This window comes from Zootoca vivipara, chromosome 5, assembly GCF_963506605.1.
Source record: "Zootoca vivipara chromosome 5, rZooViv1.1, whole genome shotgun sequence".
Taxonomy (NCBI): Eukaryota; Metazoa; Chordata; class Lepidosauria; order Squamata; family Lacertidae; genus Zootoca; species Zootoca vivipara.
Genome location: NC_083280.1, coordinates 85,188,514 through 85,210,717, shown reverse-complemented (window position 1 = coordinate 85,210,717; position 22,204 = coordinate 85,188,514). Strand labels below are relative to the sequence as shown.

Below are 22,204 nucleotides of genomic sequence, written 5' to 3'. Positions count from 1 at the left end.
GGTAAAGGGACCCCTGACCATTAGGTCCAGTCGTGACCGACTCTGGGGTTGCGCGCTCATCTCGCATTATTGGCCGAGGGAGCCGGCGTATAGCTTCCAGGTCATGTGGCCAGCATGACAAAGCCACTTCTGGCGAACCAGAGCAGCACATGGAAACGCTGTTTACCTTCCCGCTGTAGCGGTTCCTATTTATCTACTTGCATTTTGACGTGCTTTCGAACTGCTAGGTTGGCAGGAGCTGGGACCGAGCAACGGGAGCTCACCCCGTCGCAGGGATTCGAACCGCCGACCTTCTGATCAGCAAGCCCTAGGCTCAGTGGTTTAACCACAGCGCCACCTGGGTCATGGCTGCCTGAATACTAAGGGGCAAACTATGTTGCATGCAACCACATAGAATCACCGCTTTTTTAAGCATGAAAAGCTGCTTCGAGAGGCAGATAAAAACTGAGAAGTGACAGGGGAAACAGGTTCTTAATCTTTCCCTTTCTACACTCCTAATTGTCACACCCAGCAGCTTCCCCCCCCTCCCTTTAGCATATTTCAAATGTGCATCTTTATCTTGACATGCATAGTGTCCCAAAGTGATTATTTTGCCCAAGCTTTCAGCTGATAGGGAACAAGCACATTATGAAAGTGTTCCAGAACAAAACGAGGAGGCAAAGATGAAAGTTGCTAACAAACACAATTGAGATTGCTTACACACAATAACTTTTATTCATAGCAGTTCATTTTTCAATCAAATCCAAATTCATTATAGTTGTTCCTTGTCCTGGTTCTGTGCCAGCTCAGGTAATTCCGACAGTGTTTGGGGATGGTAAAGTACCCCACGTGTGTTTATATTTGCCTTGATTTACCGTCAGTTTATCATTTTAATGCCATTTAAATAAAACCCTCAATTTCCTCCCCTCCCCACTTTGCTTTTGACATTCTAATTTGTTAGCATTTTTCATCCATTTATGCAATGCCTGAAGCACACCTTGAGTGCCTGAAGCTACTTTGTTTTAACTAGCATTTGCATTCCTTACATGCTAGATTGCAAAAATAAATTTGCATGAGCTGTCACTTTACCATTTTGACAGCCTCTTAATCTGCACCTTCCCACTGCCTCTATGGAGAATAAATAAATGAAATTACATGTTGTACTTGTGAAATCATGTAATGATATCATTAACATATTAGTAGAGTAGTTAGCAAAGAAATTACATAGTGTATTGTTTCTCTTTTAACTACTGGAGAAACAGTGAAATTACTAAACAGTGACAGCATTTCGTGATGAACTACTTTACTTTAAAGTTCGGGGTGTTATTGCATTTTTCTAATAATGACTTTTAATGCAGATTTGCATTAATTGCATCTTTTATTGGTGGTATTATGACTATTCTTCTCTGGATGAAACTAAAATTACTAGCTAGTATCAGCACAACAGTTGTGATCAATGTCCACAGAATTTTGGCTAATGTATCTGCTGATGTCACAGTGGCTCTGATGATGCAGATGTGTCAAAGCAATCCGTCTTGCATCACATCATAGTGGTCAACCCATTGTTCCATGTAGCTTTAGCATTCTAGAAGCTGAATTCTGAGGCTTTTTTTACAGCCTATGTGAAATTAAAACAACTATTAGGACACTTACAGGACAAGCTTTTTGATACAAGCATCTGTACTTATACATTCAATGTGTTGATACAGATGCCCTCCCATTCCTCTGTAGCTGTCTGTAAGTTAAAAAGCAAGGAAAAGCATTATTAGGTAGTGAGTATCTTGAATATGCTCCATGTTGTTTGCCTGTTGTCTGTTCAGGATGAATGTGCTGAGTTACAGCTGTGTTAGAGTACAGAAGGAGATGAGTCTCATGGTTCTGGTAGAGGCTTTTAAAATTTCCTTGTTATTTGCATTGTATAAATGACTGCTTAAGAATCACTATTATGGGGAAATCTGTTCCTTGTGCTATAGATGACTAGATCTGGAGGGACCTAAGATGCCCCTTTTTAAATCTGAATATTTGCTGAAGAGCCTTCACTTTTTGAAAGCTGTTTTGTACTGTACATATTCCTGTATTTGAAGTTGTTGGAACAGCTGTGGAAGCTTCCTTCGCTGTGGCACATTGCATGAATGGTCCAAATTGGACTGGGAGGCATCCGTGCATCTGTAGTGGAGCAGGGGTGCCATCTCGGCCTCAGGATTGTGGGTGCCCATTGCCTCCACGCAGATGTGCAGCATCACACGCACTACATGCAGCTATGTTCGTGTGAAGTCACATGTCTGCCTGGAAGCAGCAGCAGCTTCTCTTCCTCCAACTCTCCGCAGCCAGCGAGGCACTGTTCCCTGGGGGGGGGGCGCTTGGATGTGGAGGCAGAGACTATCCAAACCCGAGGCTCCCACTCCTGGAAAAGCTGGCTGGCTGCAGTGAGTGGAGCTGAACTGCTTCTCTCTCGGAGGCAGCACCACAGAGACTGGCTGGCTGCCCCTCTCCGGCTTTGCTTATTGACTTTGTGGGTGCCCAGTCCCCACAGTTATATTATTGTGAGTGCCCAAGCACCCATGTCCCCCTGGAGTTGGCTATGTACAGTGGGGGGGGGGAAGTATTTGATCCCCTGCTAAATTTGCCCGTTTGCCCTCTGACGAAGAAATGACCAGTCCATAACTTTAATGGTAGGTTTATTGTAGCTGTGAGAGACAGAATAACAACAGAAAAAACCCCAGAAACCCAGAAGACAAAAGTCAGAGATTGATGTGCATTATAATGAGTGAAATAAGTATTTGATCCCTTTGCAAAAGATGACTTAGTACTTGGTGGCAAAACCCTTGTTGGCAATTACAGAGGCCAGACGTTTCTTGTAGGTGGCCACCAGGTTTGCACACATCTCAGGAGGTATTTTGTCCCACTGCTCTTTGCAGATCCTCTCCAAGTCAGTAAGATTTTGAGGCTGATGTGTAGCTACTCAAACCTTCAGCTCCCTCCACATTTTCGATGGGATTAAGGTCTGGAGACTGGGTCATTGTCATGCTGGAATACCCATCCTCGACCCATTTTCAATGCCTTGGCTGAGGGAAGGAGGTGCTCACCCAAGATTTGATGATACATGGTCCCGTCCATCGTCCCTTCGATGTCCCCTTAGCAGAAAAACACCCCCAAAGCATAATATGTCCCCCTCCATGTTTGATGGTGGGGATGGTGTTCTTTGGGTCGTAGGCAGCATTCCTCCTCCTCCAAACACGGCGAGTTGAGTTGATGCCAAAGAGCTCGATTTTGGTCTCATCTGACCACAACACTTTCACCCACTTCTCCTCTGGGTCATTCAGATGTGCATTGGCAAACTGCAGGCGGGCCTGTACATGTGCTGTCTTGAGCAAGGGGACCTTGCGGGCTCTGCAAGATCTCAGCCCTTCACGGCATGGTGTGTTACCAACTGTTTTCATGATTACTATGGTCCCAGTTGCCCTGAGGTCATTGACAAGTCCCCCCCCCCCCCGTGTAGTTCTGTGCTGGTTCAGTACTGTAACGAGCTGGGATTACACGTAAGACCTTCTCTTACAGCAGGTGCTTCTAATCTCAGCTCGTTACATACAGTGACGATACCAGGTAGCCTGACATCTGGCTGGTTGATAGGGGATCAGATACTTATTTCATTCATTATAATGCACATCAATCTCTGACTTTTGTCTTCTGGGTTTCTGGGGTTTTTCCTGTTGTTATTCTGTCTCTCACAGCTACAATAAACCTACCATTAAAATTATGGATTGGTCATTTCTTCATCAGAGGACAAACGGGCAAATTTAGCAGGGGATCAAATACTTCCCCCCCCCCTCACTGTATTGGAGCCTATCAGGTTACAGAACTATGAGAGAGAGAGAGAGAGAGAGAGAGAGAGATGGCTTATTCCACCATGGGTGAAGCTGTAGTTTTTCAATTAGATTGATATTGTGACGGAAATCACTGACATCTCTGATGTTACTTTTTGTACATAATTTTTTTCCCCACCTTTCCACCAGTTGGCATTCAAGGCAGCTAACAACAGTAAAACACAAAGTAAAGATTGAAACATAACAAGCAAAATGTCAATTTGTAAAGTTTCAATTAACTTTTCCAAGAAGCTTTGAGTTCTTACCTCCTGCTGCTATCCGATCACAAGGATCAGACACCTATTTCTATATGGAAGATCTCCATTGATGCTTAAACATCCATGACTAACTTTTACTAATAAATGATAATTATATAGATGCAAAAATCACTGAGAGCTGAAGCACTCTTACCTTGCTTCCTGTGGCAGATAAGAAGTGCCCCTAGGATGTTTTGATATTTTACAGTGGTGCCTCGACTTACGAATTTAATCCATTCTGAAGGAACCTTCGTAGGTCGAAAAATTCGTAAGTCTAAAAGTGCCATTGGAAACGCGATTTCCCATAGTAATGCATTGGAAACGGAAAAAATTGTAAGTCGAAAAAACCCTATCTAAAACCGCTGTGGTTTCCATTCGGATGTCAAGAAATTCGTAAGCGTGCGGCCATTTGCCCCACTCGTAAGTCGAGTGGTTGTCGAGTCGTTCGTAAGTCGAGGTACCACTGTACTTTCTTTTCTAAGCCATAAATGATGGACATATCTACATGCAGGCAGGCAATTCAGTAAAAATTGTTCTGGATTGCAAACTTTTCTGTAAGATTGCCTCAAACACTGAGGTTGTAGTGTGTAAATTTCTTTGGGAATTAGCCCTATTGCATTCACTATTTGGAGGGAGGGTGAAGTGCCACTAACATGCAAAATAGTAATTTGTTAGTAACACCTTTCTAAATTAAATGTAAATGATGTTAAATGCCAATGTTTATGAATCGTATAATGGCTTTGGTAGGCAAAAGAAGATGCTCTATTAGTTTAGACTTACAGAATGGAAAATGTTAGAATGACAATAATGAATGACTTTTTAAACAGATATTATTACAGGGTCTTTATATTGTTTTCTGCTTTGCTACACTTTGAGAATGCTTAGCAGGGGTTGAAGATCTGCCATTTTAAAGACAGCTACATGCTTTCTGTCTCCCATAGTCAAATGCTGTTAAGCTCTGTCATGTTTGCAGGCTTTTATAGCAGAAGCCTGTAACAGACTGCAGTTTTGATGGAGTGCAATGACAGAGCAGACTTAAAATACCATAAAGTGCAGAGAGAGTTGTACATGGTGCTGTGAACTGAATCCTTTCTGGATCAAATGATCAGCCATATGTGTCTCACTTATGGGACTTAAAGGAGAGGAAACTTACCCTATTGCTAACACCACATGAAAACTGCAGCATTAGGGAATATTGACCAGATGTTTCAATCCGAACAAACAGCTTGTGATTCGGGGGGCGGGGGCGACTTTCTTGCTTTGATCACAGACACCTTGAAGGAAGAAGTAATTGAATAGAGGCTGTCAGAGTTCATCATTGTCAATAAACTTTCACTTAACCTTTATCACCTGTTTTAGATAACTGTTGTAGATATAAGCTGATAGGCATATGTTTAGCATTTAAAATTTTACCCAACAGATAAGAGAGATCTCCAACCGTAGTCTTTAGTTGCTATTCAGATGTTGCTATGCATGAAATTTGAATGAACAGCTTATAGCTGGGATGGAGAAACAGACTTGATCGTGTGTGTATGAAGCAGCAGAACTGATTAGAACCTACAATGTAAGATGCTCTGAAACTTTAAAGCATGTATTTATAGTACTATGAAATACATACCGGTACTAAGATCTATTTTTATTCATTCCTAATCTCTTAAATCCTAATTGCTACTCATATTCAGAACATGGATTTTATTTATTTTAATACGAAATTTCTAGACAGCTTGATGTTAAACAGTGTATACAATTTAAATAATAGCATGAGAAATTAAATAACTAAACACAATAACATGTTATAAAATCATTTACTAGATCAGAAAAATGTAAACAGTGAAATACATCAGAAGAGGTACAAAGTCAAAGAACTTAAAACAAAAAGCCTAACCTTGATGGCCGGGAAAGGCCAGTATTGGAGGGGGGGAGTATTTGAGGCTACATGAATTCCAAACAAAAGCATGTTTAGAAAGGGGAGAGGTCCCATCTTCTCCCCCATGCTTTTTAATATCTATATGAAGCCGCTGGGAGAGATCATCAGGGGGTTTGGGCTAGGTGTTCATCAGTATGGAGATGACACCCAGCTCTACTTCTCTTTCAAATCAGAACCAGTGAAGGCGGTGAAGGTCCTGTGTGAGTGTCTGGAGGTGGCTGGAGGATGGATGGCGGCTAACAGATTAAGGATGAATCCTGACAAGACAGAAGTACTGTTTTGGGGGGACGGGGTGGGTGTGGGGGACCCCCTGGTCCTGAATGGGGTAACTGTGCCCCTGAAGGACCAGGTGCACAGCCTGGGAGTCATTTTGGACTCACAGCTGTCCATGGAGGCGCAGGTCAATTCTGTGTCCAGGGCGGCTGTCTACCAGCTCCATCTGGTACGCAGGCTGAGACCCTACCTGCCCACGGACTGTCTCGCAAGAGTGGTGCATGCTCTAGTTATCTCCCACAAGTAATCCAGAATGCAGCAGCTTGACTGGGAGTGGCCGCCAGGACCATATAACACTGGTCCTGGGAGATCTGCATAGGCTCCCACATTTCCGAGCACAATTCAAAGTGTTGGTGCTGACCTTTAAAGCCCTAAATGGCCTTGTCCCAGTATACCTCTCCACTCCTATCGTTCACTGAGATCCAGTACTGAGGGCCTTCTGGCGGTTCCCTCATTACGAGAAGCGAAGTTACAGGGAACCAGGCAGAGGGCCTTCTCGGTGGTGGCACCCGCCCTGTGGAATGCCCTCCCATCAGATGTCAATGAAATAAGCAGCTATCCTATTTTTAAAAGACACCTGAAGGCAGCCCTGTTTAGGGAAGTTTTTAAAATTTAATGCTGTATTGTTTTTAACACTTGATTGGGAGCTGCCCAAAGTGGCTGGGGAAACTGAACCAGATGGGAGGTGTATAAATAATAAATTATTATTATTATTATTATTAGTAGTAGTAGTAGTATTAGTATTATTAGTATTACTACTACTACTACTAGGGCTGATTTGAAATTCTGACATTATCATTTGCATAAATCTCTACTGTATTAGGAAACAATATTAGTAATATGGTGGTGAAGAGGTGTAGCCTTTATTCTTAATATAGATTGAGTGTGTAAACTACCAACTGCAGTTAGGAGAAATTATGGTGCCCATTGGTTGATGCATCCACCATGGTTTCACTTTATCTCGCATTGTGTCACATATTACCGTATTTTTCACCCCATAAGACACATTTTTCTCCTCCTAAAAAGTAAGAGGAAATGTCTGTGTGTCTTATGGAGCGAGTGTGTGGTCCCTGGAGCCGAATTGCTCAGGGGCAAAAGGCAGATCGTGCTTTTTTATTTTTAGAATGAGCTAAAGGCTAACAAGAGGGAAAGAGAGTGTTGAAAGGACCCGCTCAGCAGCTGATTGCAAGAGATCAGGAAGGGAGATAAGGGAGCTAGCTCCCTTCCCGCCCCACCCAGGCCCCTTGCCCAGGCCTCAATGGTTGTCTGCAGAGAGAGGTTGCTTGTTTCCCCAGAAACATGTGACTGGCTGATTAGATTATCTGTCTGGAAACTGTAGAAATGGGTCCCTTCCCTTTCCTAGAGAAGCTGCAGAACTGTGATTTCTTTCTGGGGTATGTGCTGCCCTTGATCGCCTCCTGCCTCCTATTGTGAGGCTGAGTTCACACCATATGGAGGGGCAAGGAGTACATGACCTTATGCTTAAGGGATTATGAAGGCAGGGTGAGCCCTGAATTCCAGAGGAGTCAGCCGCTGGAACCAAGGAAATTGTTGAATTTTGGTGATTATTTGTGAAGTTTCTAGTTTTCTATATTGGATTGCCAGAGGAAATAGTATATGGCATTGGATAAATGGTATTCACTTATTGCTACAATTTTCAGGTAGTTGAACCAAATTTTCAGGTAGTTGAACCAAATGACCCTTGTGGTCCCTTCATATCTCTGTATTTTCTCACATTTCTTTTTATTGTTATCACTATTCATTTCATTTCTATATTGCTTTATATTGTTAAGAAGAAACCCAAATTGGCTTACAACACACTAAAACATCAAACAAAACAATCCAGAATAAAACATCATTGAAAATGTCAAATATAAAGTTTACACTCAAAGCAAAATAATTAACAAGAAACTAAAATATTATCACAAAGGTTTCAAAATAAAACATTGCAAATGAGGTCAACTGCAGAATGCATGTTTAATGCAGCAAAGTTAGCACACGCAAATGTAAAGATTTCAAAAGAAAACTGTCAAAGGAAGTCAAATATAAAGTGCACCTTTAAAACAGCATAATTACAATAATAACATAACTGCTGCTGCTGCTGCTGCTGCTGCCAATCCTGCCAATGATGGTTCATGGCAGGCAGTGGCAGTGGAAGCTCAGGCTCCATGACCTGGGTCTGCTCTAAGAGACAAACAAGATGGTCTCTGGACTCTTCAGCAGCCTCAGTTTATGTAGCTTCTGTTAGCGAACTTTAGAGTGGGGTGGTTGGGATTGTTTTGCAGTTTTGTTTAGCAGTTATTTCAGAGTAGCTGAACTGCTGGTTCTGCATTTTTGGAGCATAAGTCCAAAAAGGTATGTTTGTTAAAGATCTATTGATTTTGCTTATAATTGGTAATATTTTATTTGTATTTTCCCAAACTACATCAGTATGTCTATTTCACTCTATTTCATAAAATTTATATACTGCTTGATTGTAAAAAATAAAATAAACCCTCAAAACTTTGATAGACTAAAGCTACAATCTTAGCCATGTATATTCAGAAATAAGTTTCAGCTGGGCTTCCTCCCTGGTAAGAGTGGTTAGAATTGCAGTTTACGTTAGCCTTAAACTGGACTACAACTGGACTGAAGGGAGCTGGAGTCCAACAATATCAGGAGGTTCCCAGGCTGAGGGAGGTTGAACTTAAATGATTTAAAGTCCATCTGGATTTGAAGGAATTCAAAGGTATTACAGTGGTACTATTGGACTTCTCGTTTTAACGCCAAGTGCTGGACATACATATAACAACAACAATTTGATTCCAAGCAATTGAAGTGAATTGGTTTTTCCTTCTCTGTCTCTGACTGCAGTGGATGATCCAGAGCCCTTACAAAGCTGCAACGTTTTTTGGGTGCATCGGAACGGATAAGTTTGGTGCAATTTTGAAGAAGAAAGCTGAAGAAGCTCATGTGGATGCCCATTATTATGAGCAGAGCGAAGAGCCAACTGGAACCTGTGCTGCCTGCATCACAAGTGACAACAGGTCATCTTTCTCCTTGGGATACAAATACCTCTGCCATATTCCAGGTCAAAATTCCTATTTTGACATGGAATATGGCAGATGTCTGCAGCTGCATTTGTAAGCCAAATTGAGGTGCTTTTGACTTCAAGTTCCTTCTCCTCTCCATTTGTGCTGTTGACAATCTCTTCTTCTTGCTGCTCTTCCCCATCTTTACAAATTTGCCTCCGTGTAACCAACCAACAGCATCAGCATCAAAAGCAGCAGCTTGCTTCCCTGCTTGATCCCAATTAGCATTACTGTACTAGAAAGTTCTCTTGAAACTTTCACTCCCATATCTGTAGGAGGTTTTTGGAAAGCTGGCACAAGTGGCTAGAAGACTGAGGTACAAATCCACAAGTCCCCAGTTTGAACCTCTTGCCTCTCCTGCACATAAACTGAACAGGTAGCCTTAGTCAGAGCAGCCTCTCAGCCCCAGTGCCCCCTCCCACCAACAATATGGGAATAAAACTGACCTACATCACAGGTTGTTGTAAGGGTTGCAAGAAGGAACAGTATCTGAAGCAGCTTGCTAAATAAATTCTAAGTATTATTATTAGTTTGTAGGAGCAAAAGGAATGAGACTGTGGCTCAGTTGTTCCATCTGATCATGTTGACTACTTTTTGTCATTTTAGGTCTCTTGTTGCTAACCTGGCTGCTGCTAACTGTTATAAAAAGGAAAAGCATCTTGACATAGAAAAGAACTGGAACTTGGTGGAAAAAGCTCAAGTTTATTATATCGCGGTAGGTTTGGTTAATTTTGCACCTGCGTTCAACACTTTGACCATTTTCATACAAGTTGCATCAAGTACGGCATATATTTTGTGGGTGCTAAAAGTGACTCTTCCGTTGCACTGTGTCTTGATTAATTGACATGAACGTTGACTTACTTTAATTCACTTATGAAGAACTCGGGAAGCTATTTTGAATCAAATTCAGCATTTGAACTCTTAACTGTACATCTCGTTTACATTTTTATGTATGGCTTACTTTTGAGCAGTTTCTTGGAATCTGCAGGGATGCCAAGACCTGCCATCTTCTAGCACTGTGGTTCTCAACCTTTTTGGTATTGCAACACACAAGTCCAAATTTATTTAGTATTGTCACAGGAATTTTAGACAATGATCAGAAAGCAAAAAATTACTTAATGCTTTTATTAATGTGGAATTCATTTTTATAAAAACTTCCAAACTTATTCCTGGTTGTTGTTTTCTTAATGGGAATGTAAGAATAGCTGTCATCTGATCACAGGTTATTACTTCATAAGCCATTAAAATTTTACTTTAAAACATACACTTATAAAAGCTGTGTTAGCTATAATGTTTTTAATAGCTTTATTCACAATGAAGTCCATGTGGGCAAGTATCAGTGGGATAGCTAAACAAGTAGGTCAGTGTGGTGTTTGATGATTGTCACACATAGCCACAGATCATTATTGAGGTATATAGTCTGCTGCAGTATTTTGTCTTTATTATTATTATTATTATTATTATTAAAAATTTATATACCGCCCTATACCCGGAGATCTCAGGGCAGTTCACAGAATAAAATCATAAAATCATGAAAAACCTAGCATGCAAAGATACGTGCTACCAAATAGCAGCACAGATAGTGCTTCATCAGCAGGCTCAGGGTACTCAATGATAACTGAGTTGGTAACATGAAGCCAAAATTTGAATAAGCTCACTGCCAAAAATATAAGACTTGAGCCTTTCTGACGCTTGGTTACAATTGTCTACACAGCATTACAATATGCCAGCAAAACAAAAAGTTGTTAGAGGTATTCATCATACCAACTAAGGATTAAGAGCAATAATTGTTTGGAGTTAACTTTCAAAGCCACAACCCTCTTGCACAGGCTTTGCAACCCAATTGAGGTCGTGACCCACAAGTTGGAAACACTGTTCTAGTGAAGCTGAGGAGGAAATGCTTAGAATTCATTCTACGGATATTTTACTCTCGCCCAAGATAGACGGAAACCCAACTCACATATTTATGTAGACTTGCATTCTGGTGTGCTATAAATTGCGGATTTGTGTTTCCCTTGCTGTGATGTTGTTAATGCTGATCACAATTAACAAGTATAGGAGGCAGCTAGGGCAGATTAAAGAACGTAATGTGCGTATAATATATGGATTCTGTATGACAGCTGCTGCCATCCTGTTACCTGAGCCATGTGGGAACAGCTGGTGAGAAGTGTAGAAAATGGATTATCCGGGAGAAACAAATTCATTTTAAAAAAAAGTTATTTCCTTCAGTTAGTGTTAATGTCTCCTGCAGCCTGTTATTGTGCAGTGCTCTGGCTTTTCCATGGTGGTGGTTGTTGATTCTTGCATATGGCCAAAGCTGCATCAATAATTGTAAATGCTTATCCTGCAAAGATCATATGCAGCACAGAACATCAACCGCTTCTGCCATATGTTCGAGACATCTTTTCAGAATATATATTTCCACAGTAGCCTGTTCATTTTTAATTTATGCTCTTCCCCCCTCCCGCCGGCCTGTTTTCTCATTTCAAAATTACTATATCTTGGTCTGTTCTGAATGGCACACTTGGGACTGAATGCAATGAGCTAAAAACTGTAAGAAGACTAGAAAGTTTTGAAATGAAGAAGAAGAATGGGTGGGGGGAGAGGAATGGTGGGCATAACTGTTATTCAGAAACCATCTGCAATTGTACCTACAGTACAAAATCTTACTGCACCTCCATACAGGTACCGCTGGAGCATGCTAACCTTTCTCCCTGCAGCCCTGCATTTGTACAGCCCCCTGTTAAACAGGTCTGTGGCACAGCGGGGTGGACCAGGTATGGCTAGAACTGGTCCCACATAAGCACTTGGATTGTAGAACACAGCAGATCTTTCCTGTATCATCCTCCCCATCGCAGCCCCTTCCGCCACCTGAAAAATCTTTGTGGGGCGGGGGCTGTGTTGGAAATAGCATGGAGTTGTTAGTGGGAGAAGAGAATTGGTGGGGACTTGTGAGGGGCACCTTGTGTGAGCCACAGTCCATTCTGTTCTGAAGGGACCTCGCTCTTGGGAGCTGCTCTTTTGTGGGGAGGGGGGGTGCCTGAGACTACAGTGGGAAGGAAGAGGCAGAAAAGCCCTACTGGATCCAAGCCAGCCAGTTTGTCCCCTTGGGTGGAAAAGAAATCTGATACATAACATTTGGCAGGTGTTGCTCCTCATTTTCCTCAACATGCGGCAGACAGTGGACCTTTTTTATATTTAAGTGCTATCATAGCATTCATGAGAAATTATCAGATTATTTTCCTGCGGCTGCTGCAAACTTTAAATTGCAGGTAAACTTGCTTTTGCTCCCTATTCAGGGAGGCACGGGCATTCATCCTTTTCTCGTGTGATTCTTTTAAATAAAAGAATGCATTATTAGAGCACTTAGAGAGACAGTCTAGCTGCAGCAGCCCAGCAACAACAGCAGTGCCATTTTTCACAAAGAAAATGTTGAACAAGAGCCAAATGTTTGGTGGCAGAGTCTGTTGCTAGGAAATCAAGGTCCTGAGGCGATTAATGACAAAGCAAGCAATAACAAGAAGGCAGAATTACAGATTTAAAAGGGGGGGGGGACTGGTTGGTGTTATAATTACCCAAAGAAATCTGCACTCATTAAATAGGCTGTTTTTATGATTGACTTTAATTGGAGGTTAGTGCAGATATTTAGCTCCTTTCCCACCCCTTTAAACACATGCGTGCACATAATCCGTAAAACTGCAGGCTTGTTTTTCTAAGCATCGCAAGGAGCTTGCCCTGTAATTTGATCCCCACTGACAGATGCATTTTCTATGCTGCCATTTTGAATTAACCTATTGTGCAACAATTTTCCTCAGCTCTGTTGAATAAAACATCAAGTCTTATTACCTCAGATGGATTTGATAGAGTAAAAGAATGTACTTCTAGATGAAGAAGGCAGTTTGCAGAGACTCTGGTGCTTTGAACTCTGCCGACAAGCCCCAATAATTTGTGGTGTATGCATAAAGCATGAGAGACAAGGAGAGAGAGAGAGAGCATGTTTGATTCTTTGTTGAAAGTTTGCTGTTCAGAAACTGCCCAAGGAGTAGTAAGATTTTCAAAGACTGTATGCCAAATATGTTTTGGAAGCTCAGTTATTAGCTTTCTAAACAGTTGTTTTTGTATTAGTTATGATAAAACTCCTCTTGCAACATATACCCTCACTTTCACATCTCTGTTCATAGAATGTCTTTGAATTTATTTTTTAAATGCTTTTATGGATCTGTGATTTAGAAACATACTCTCACGTTCTGCCCTTTCTGCTTTTTTTAAAAAAACAACTTCATTTGCGGTGCATCCTCATTCATCTTTACTGCTCCACCGTGGGCGACTCCACGCCCTGTTACTAGTATTAAGGAAGACATGACAACCTGTGCAAAATTATTGTGAGTGAATATATGTGGGAAATATATAATAGTAGAATTCTCCAGATGTTTAATCAAATACTGGAACAATAGAGCCTCTGCAAATTCTATCCAGCCATATTGGCATGTTGCTAATCAGATGCCTGTGCCAAGCTGTCTGCTTTGTTAAATACCCAGATTCCCCGAGGCAAGAAGACAGCTGCTATAACTACTATGAAATTTGCTAGCTCAATCTATTTCTGCTACCCTTGGGCTATCAAACTACAGTTAATTTAGACCACCCCAACACATATACTTTGGGGGATTTTCCCCCCAAAAGTGTTTATAATTAAAATGATAAAACATCATTATTACTCTGAAGATAGTTGTGTACAGTTTTGCATTTGACAGATACCTACAGAGATGAACGCAGCATGTCATCTTTATTGGCATAATGTTTCTTTATCAAGTCCTCACCCCCACCCCCAATTCTATAGATACATAAATGCATTCCATGCACATGGGAGAAGCAAAAGGCTAGTCTTTATTTCATTAGGAAGATGCTGAAACTCAGATCTATTGGGAATGAGCTGCTTTAACTGCATAACACTGGTTGACTGAAAACAGTCCTGCTAGGCAGGGAAACTTCAATACATAAATCCATGTTGATGCAGACTCTTCTTCCATAATTTGTAAGAATACTTTTCTTGGGTAATGAAGTCTGTAAGGCAAGAAAACTAAAGAGGCATTTAAAAAACCTGATCTGATTTTTCACTCTTATTTTAATGTAAATTTAAAAAATAAATATTTGTACTCCTAGAAGGGAATGGGGATGAGAGAGTCAACTTTGAAGAAAGTTGCCACTGTTGCTGTTCTACTAGTCAAACTTAATTGTCAATCATATGAAAAAGGAGAAATGCGTCCACACCAGATTTCTTGGTTCGTACAGCCAAAGCTGCTCATCTTTTGTTGATTCCTATTCATGGGCTTTTTATGAACTCTGACATGTTATTAAGGTCATCTGCTTTCTAGTCTTATTTAAAGGAGAAATGGTTTGGGGATAATGCAGACATAGTCTCCAGTTCAAATTGTATTGTAGCAGAACCTTGGCTGTATTCAGGCATTGCTTCATTTGCAAGATTGTTCCTTGGGTGAAAACAGGACTCTGAATTTCATAGTCTCTACCCTACTTTCTACTCCCTTATCCCCCAGGCATGTCCAAAGGCCGTTTTGGGGGCCTAATTCGGCCCGCCGGCCAATTTAATCTGGCAGCATATGTCCTGGGGTAAAATCCTTAAAAAAGCTCAACAGGTTTGGTTGGCACTCACGCATGCTCACTTCATCTAACCCGGCCCTCTTTGAGAAAAGTTTGGTATTAAAGCAACTGGGGAAATACTTTTTAATCTGAATGCTAGATCTCCTCAGTCAGTAAGTATTTTTTCCATAATGTCTGTCCCAACATCTAACACTATTTGTGCTGACATCATGCGGTGTCTACAGTAGCACATAGTCGTATATTTTGATCAAACATTATATGGCAACTTGAAAAAAAACCTTTTGATCAGAACAGACTGAAGTGATAAACATAAGACAGGATGGCTTCTGGTGCCATCCTGATTTATCTAACAACAGTTGGTCAGCATTTTCCACCTCAGAACATGAAGACAGTTGAACAAAAATATTGTTTTCTTAAAACGCTACCACCAATACTCTGCATCGAAAGTTGTCCAACAAAAGGGAACATTCTGAACAACAATGACATAGACTGAAAAACCAATTAATCATATGGTTCTCCAGTTCAAGCAAAGGATTAGATTACAATGAGATTGACCAAGTTTCCAATAGCATAGCTGCCGAATGGAACAATGATAACCTCAAAGCAGAAAGCAATCCAGTCGTGCTGTATTGAATGAGTGTTTCATTTATTCATGCAATTGCAGTAGGTGTACTCTGGTTTTCTCGCACTTCACTGTATTCCATTATGTTATCAGTTGCATTGTAACACTTGCTTAAAGACATGTCTCTTATCAGTAATCTCCATTGAAGTTTTTTTGTGTCAAGTTAATCTGAAACAGAGCAGAGTTGATAGAGCTATTTTGCAAACCTTTTGGATATCTAATAATGAGAAAGAAATGTAATTTCACAGCAGTGGTGTTGGAGTCCAGCATGATTATGAGATAAGTACTTCAGTTGATCATCTTGGTTCATGCAATATTTGTTCTATCGTTGGAATCAATTTTCTCACTAGTGGGAGCTAAAATATTAACCAAAATGTGAATTCATTGCAGCCCTCTTCGATTTCAGTAGGATGGCTATAAAACATTGGCAGCATGAGCTTCCTGTCCATTTAGAGGCCATATATAACTGAAAAACATCTTTACTGGGCATGTTTCTGAAGGGAGACCTATATTATTCTTGTTTGCTCTGCTGTTTTCCATATTATTGATGGAAAAAAATCTCACAGTGTAAGTATTTCTGACATTTCTTTCCACACTTGATAAATTCTTGAGAATTTCTGTAACTGTCAACATTTTGACGATTACATAAATCCCATAGATGTGGTATTTGTTTGTGTAAATAAACCTTTGGGCGTTGAACCATTATGAAAGAAGACTTATAGACTGAGGAGTAATTGGAAACATTAATTGATATGGTAAGATTAGTTGGCTTTTTGATGAGTAAAAAGGAAATTCCTGTTGGACACCAATAAAACTGTAGTAAGCGTCCATTTCTAAGAAGTAATCATGTCCCCAAGTGCTTCTGTAAACTAGAAATCTGGACTGCAAACAGATTCAGCAAAGTGCTGTAGATCCTTATCTGCCTAATTGAACCGTCATTTCTGGACATGAGTAAAAATCACATGACTGGACTTAATGTATTTTGTGCCTTGTCTATGTTTGAGGAGCACCATTAGAAATGGTAAAAGAACTCAGCAGTGGCCTACAGTGAGAAACAGTTTACAGGCACAAACCAAACACTGATATAAATATTAACATTTTAAATAATGTATTCTAGCTTTTAATTTAGCCTTAAGCTAATTGATTAAAGTACAGAAAAAATTGATACAAATTCCTGAATTAGATCAAAATGTGCAGTTAATTTTATATGTTTGTTTCCTAGTTTCTGTTCAAGCTCTATTAACTTAGCAGCTAATATTAAAAGAATGGTGGTAACCCATTGCTTTTTTTAGCAAGCAAAAGCAACATTCTAATACAGTTATTTATTTAGTTGCAGAATCATAAATTCATTTGGCAAAATGGCTATGTAAGTTAGGGAACACAGAAATGCTTATTGTCAAGTGACTTCATGTTGAGTGGATTTTGCGGGGAAAAACCCGTTGAAGTGCCCTATGGTTTTTTTGTTTGTGATTGAGGTCACCCAGGGGCCTAGCTAAGCCTTTTTTCTTATAGTTTCATGTAAATTAGACATCTCGGGAGTCTTTGGCCAGTTTTATTTTGGAAGTGTTGGAATACCAAATTTAGTGACGTAGCTAACACTGCCTGATGCTTATTTTCTGCCAGCAGTATGTTATTTTCTAAGCTAAACACCCATTCCTTACTCATACCTTTCACAACCGATTTACCGTATTTTTCGCTCCATAAGACACACTTTTTTCCTCCTAAAAAGTAAGAGGAAATGTCTGTGCATCTTATGGAGTGAATGTGTGGTCCCTGGAGCCAAATTGCCCAGGGACCAAAGGCAGATCGTGCTTTTTTTTTTTGAAAGAGCTAAAGGCTAACAAGAGGGAAAGAGAGTGTTGAAAGGACCTGCTCAGTAGCTGATTGCAAGAGATGGGGGGGGAGATAAGGGAGCTAACTCCCTTCCCATCCCACCCAGCCCCTTGCCCAGGCCTCAATTGTTGTCTGCAGAGAAGAGGCTGCTTGTTTCCCCAGCGACATGTGACTGGCTGATTAGATTATCTGTCTGGAAATTGTAGAAATGGGTCCCTTTCCTTTCCTAGAGAAGCTGCAGAACTTTGAGTTGAACCCCATAAAAACAGGATATTTTTCCTTCGCAAGGTAAGCTCAACAATTTTGAGCTGATCCTCAAAAATGGAGCTTTCCCCCTTTGCAAATTATTTAATTGGGGGGGGGGTAAAGGCACTAGGCCTCTAGGATTTGGCTGCTATGCCTAGGACAATTCAAGAAAGCAAAAAAAAAATTTTTTCTTGTTTTCCTACTCAAAAAACTAAGTGCGTCCTACAGTCAGGTGCGTCCTATGGAGCTAAAAATACAGTATAATGCATTAAGGGCATTTAAAGACTGGCAAACATTTCAGGACAATATTCAAAAAATCTGAAGGCAGTTTATAAATAAAAGGTATAAAATTTATACTTGGAAGCTTGACTAGAAGCATTAAAGAACATACATGAATAGTTGACATGTGAAGTAGATACATTATTTCATACCTAAAATATTAGAATGTGTAACACCAGCAGACAGTGGCAACACATTTACATTTCTTGCATTACCAGAAAAATGGTTGAGCGACAATAATAGAGGGGTAATAACCTCACTCCTCAAATCTTTATACAGGGTGCAAGCCAGAAGCACATGAGCCACAGACTCAATACTGCCAGCTCCATTTTTCCAGTGGAATTTTTTGAAATCAACCCAGCTTCCAACATATATAAAAACATGATAAAACATTAAACCTTAAAAAGCTTCCTTATACAGGGCTGCCTTCAGGTGTCTTCCAAAATTTACTTTTTGCAAGCATTATGAAACCCTTTCCTTAGTATCCATATCCTGGTTGCTTATTTTAAAAAGTCTAAGCCTGCCTTTACTTATTTGAGGAAAATTACTAAGGAATTAGTCAGATTTGAATTTTCCCTTCTTTTAGTCATTTTCTCTTGCTACTTCATAATTTGTTTCACATCCATGTTAAGTACAGTATAAATTAAAATCTCAGACAAAGTTTGTTACATCTGTCCATTATTCATTTTGATTTAAAACTCAGCTAAATAGCTTGGTGTTATTGATGTTGTTATAAACGAGGGAAATTCTTGCAAATAATATTGGGAAGATCAGTCTTAGTCAATGTTGCAGCTTCTGTAAAGTTGAGGGTAATTGTTTCATCCACACAAATGGTAAATCATGGTTTAGCGCTAGATGATTGACCCTCCAAAAACTTTGAAGCATTATACTTTCTTACCCCCACATCCCTTATTCTTTCATGCAGCTGGGGATTGACTCCACAAGAGTTTAATTTCATTTTTACCAGTTAACATTCCATTTGGACAAAGGATTCTAGTTTAAAACAAACTCTAGAGAATTTCTTAAGAACCCAGCCTCAAACCATGGATTATGATGATATTATCTTGTTAAACTAACCACACTCGCAACTAATTGCTTTGTTTTAAATGGTCCTTAGTGCATCAACCAGCAGATAAAAACTGGATATCTGCCACAACGTACTGACATGCCTTTTTATGAAAAATGTAGGGTGAAATTGTAAAATGAGTTTTTGTGTGAATATGGGAATTTTAGCTCTTCAGGGGTTGACATTAGTGTTTGCTGTAGTGAATCAACACAAAAGCATTAATGGCATTAGAAGTAAATCCAAGTTTGGTGTAAAAGTAATCTAGCCAGGTTTAAACCAGACACATCTGCAGTGAATTTAATCTTGACATATTGCAGAAAAATTGCATTTGTGTAGGAAATACATTCTAGAGCTTTAATGCTCATCTGTATTCAGTAGAAACAAAGTCAGAGTCTCAAATAATTTTATGAAAAACTGAATAGCAGACTAAGGTATACAACCCTGCAATAATATTGTTTGACTAAAAGGTTCAGTTGGAATGGTTTTGTTCATTAGCATTGGATATTCATTTGAAAATAATGTCTCTTGGATTCTTGTTTATGTTGGAATGAATAAAGTTAAGTGAATAGGAATCTGGGCTGAGCTTATTTGTGAATCACAAACTCACAGTTCTTAAATGATAGGACTGTGTACACATGCACTCAAATAACCTAAACAGACATCTTTACTTAACCCGTATCTCGCAAGCTTTTGACAATGCTGAAATGTTTGTTTAGCAGTGGATCCAATTTTCACAAAAGAAATGTAAATTGGTATAAAATTATTATTTGAGGAACAATGAAACAACTGAGTCACATTTTGAAGCATACCTTTTAGTAATGTAATTGCTTTAAATCCATTAGTTTTCTTACTAAGTAATTCAAATTACCCTTAGTTCAAGGACATGCCTGAAAATACTCTATTATCCTTTTTGCATTTCTATGACAGTAACAAGATATGTGTATACATCTTCCTGTGTGAAATACCAAGCTATTAGTTTTTGCACAAATGTAAGCAAGTGCTTCTGAAGGTGAAATGAGTTGGTTTCTTACCACTTGCAAACCACAAATAAACGCCAGATGACAAAACTTAGCAATTATAGCTTTCAGTGGCTATTACAGTAAACTTAACTATTGCCAAGTAGCAAATGGAACAGAAGGTTCTCTGATCTGCCTCATGAACTACACTTTATCTACCACCTTGAAGCTTTACAAATAAAAGCATTGTGTGTTTTTTAATATCTAAAACCTTGGGATTCCCATACATAAATACTTTGCATACATTTTAGCTTTATTTAGTAATTGCACTGCATTTTCACCTTTCCACAACAAATATTTCTACACAATTATCTGCAATTTTGCAGACGTTTGGAATCCTTTTACTGTGGTACCTCGGTTTATGAACACAATGGGTTCTGGAAGTCTGTTCATAAACTGAAGCGTTCATAAACTGAAGCGAACTTTCCCATTGAAAGTAATGGAAAGTGGATTAATCTGTTCCAGACGGTCCACAGAGTACTTAAACTGAAGCGTTCATAAACTGAAGCGAACTTTCCCATTGAAAGTAATGGAAAGTGGATTAATCTGTTCGAGACGGGTCCGTGGAGTACTCAGCCTGAAGCGTACTTAACCCGTGGGTGCATGGGTGTAATTGGTTCCGGAAGTCTGTTCATAAACTGAAGTGTTCATAAACTGAAGTGAACTTTCCCATTGAAAGTAATGGAAAGTGAATTAATCCGTTCCAGATGGGTCCGCGGCGTTCATAAACCGAAAATTTGTAAACCGAGGTGTTCATATACCGAGGTTCCACTGTACTAGCTCATGCCACAGTGGAGTTGCAATTACCATTTTGGCTATTGCTTAAAATCTGTACTTCCTTGTATTCTGGCCTTTAAATTATCCTAAATATTACGCAATAACTCTGCAGTTGATTATATTGTGGAGATTATTTTACTATTAAATTCATCCGTTGGTAGTTTCAGGTTCTTAATAAAGAATCTCCAAATCCGGCATGCCACAAAAACGTTCTTTTCAGATGAGACGTTAATTTCCGTTCACTCTTCTTCAAGGTGCCTCTGCCACAACTTTCCCGTTTTTGCCTTTTGAAATTTTAGTACTCTTTGACAACAAGGCTCAAAAGTCTATTTCTCAGAAATGTTACTGAAAAATGACTGCACCACTGATAGTGGCAATGGGCTCCAATGCAGGTCTGGTAGTTTATGGTTACTCTGAGGCACAACCAACTAGTGTACAACTGAGGGAATGCTGGGGGTGGGGTGGGACCATAAAACTGCAGGGGAAAAGGACTAGCCCAAAGGTGCTATGGAACTATGGAACAAACTGGTATTCCTGAAATCCTCATGTCTGATAAAACCAGACCTGGGTGTCTGGTGCACAGTGCCCTTAAAGCAAGTGTTGTTTGACAGCTTTTCCAGGAAACAGTATTTTTCTACAGACCTGTCAGTTCTCTTCTCTTCCCCCTCCCCCTCTTATCTTTTAAGTTTACAGCCAGCTTTTAAAAGTATGGAGCAAGGTTAACCTCAGAAGTATTTCCTGTTGGAACATTAATCTAATTCCATGAAAATAGAGCGGTTTTTTTTTTCATCTGTAAAACAGATAATGGGGTCTGGAAAAGCAGCCCATTGCTCTGGGTTATCATGATGAAGAAGCTTAGGTTGGACACCAAAGCATTGATCAGTTTTCCCAGCAGAAGATTTTCTCCTTTCAGCTGAAAATGGCATTAATGGATTCATTTGGTTCCTTTGGTTCTTAAATGCAACACAACCCAGTTCAGACACTTATGGTTTCTGTTGGAAGGTCATACGATGGCAAGCTTCAAGCTTGTGTGCTTTCTGCTCCCCTTCCTTCATTGATAGCAAGTAGCGAAGTGTAAAGCTTCTGTTGGCAAAGATGACCCAAAGGCATTTGTTAGGTGTGAATATACTGCGGGAGCTCTCTGTTGAGCCTTTCAAGTCTCACCGTTTTCAACAGTGTTCTCTCAGAATGCTCTACTGTTGGCGTCATAGTAGAGTCCAAACGCAAGTAAAATCACCATCCAAGGAACCACACAACTAGGTCCATTTGCTCAAACGGACTTTGAGCTTGAGCTGCTCTAAAACAGGGGAGGGGTGAACCTGTGGCCCTCCAGGTGTTATTCAGCCTCAGCCCCTCAACAACTGATGGTCTCTGATAAT

General features: G+C 40.0%; 1 protein-coding gene across 2 annotated transcripts in view; it reads left to right on the top strand.

Annotated features, from left to right (window-relative positions):
• Positions 1 to 22,204, top strand: part of ADK (adenosine kinase) — a 175,778-nt gene that overhangs the window by 70,130 nt on the left and 83,444 nt on the right. For both annotated transcript variants that reach the window (XM_035138686.2, XM_035138687.2), the window contains exons 5-6: positions 9,153 to 9,325; positions 9,977 to 10,085. In XM_035138686.2, the coding sequence (XP_034994577.1) occupies positions 9,153 to 9,325; positions 9,977 to 10,085 (282 nt within the window). The remainder of the gene's footprint in view (positions 1 to 9,152; positions 9,326 to 9,976; positions 10,086 to 22,204) is intronic.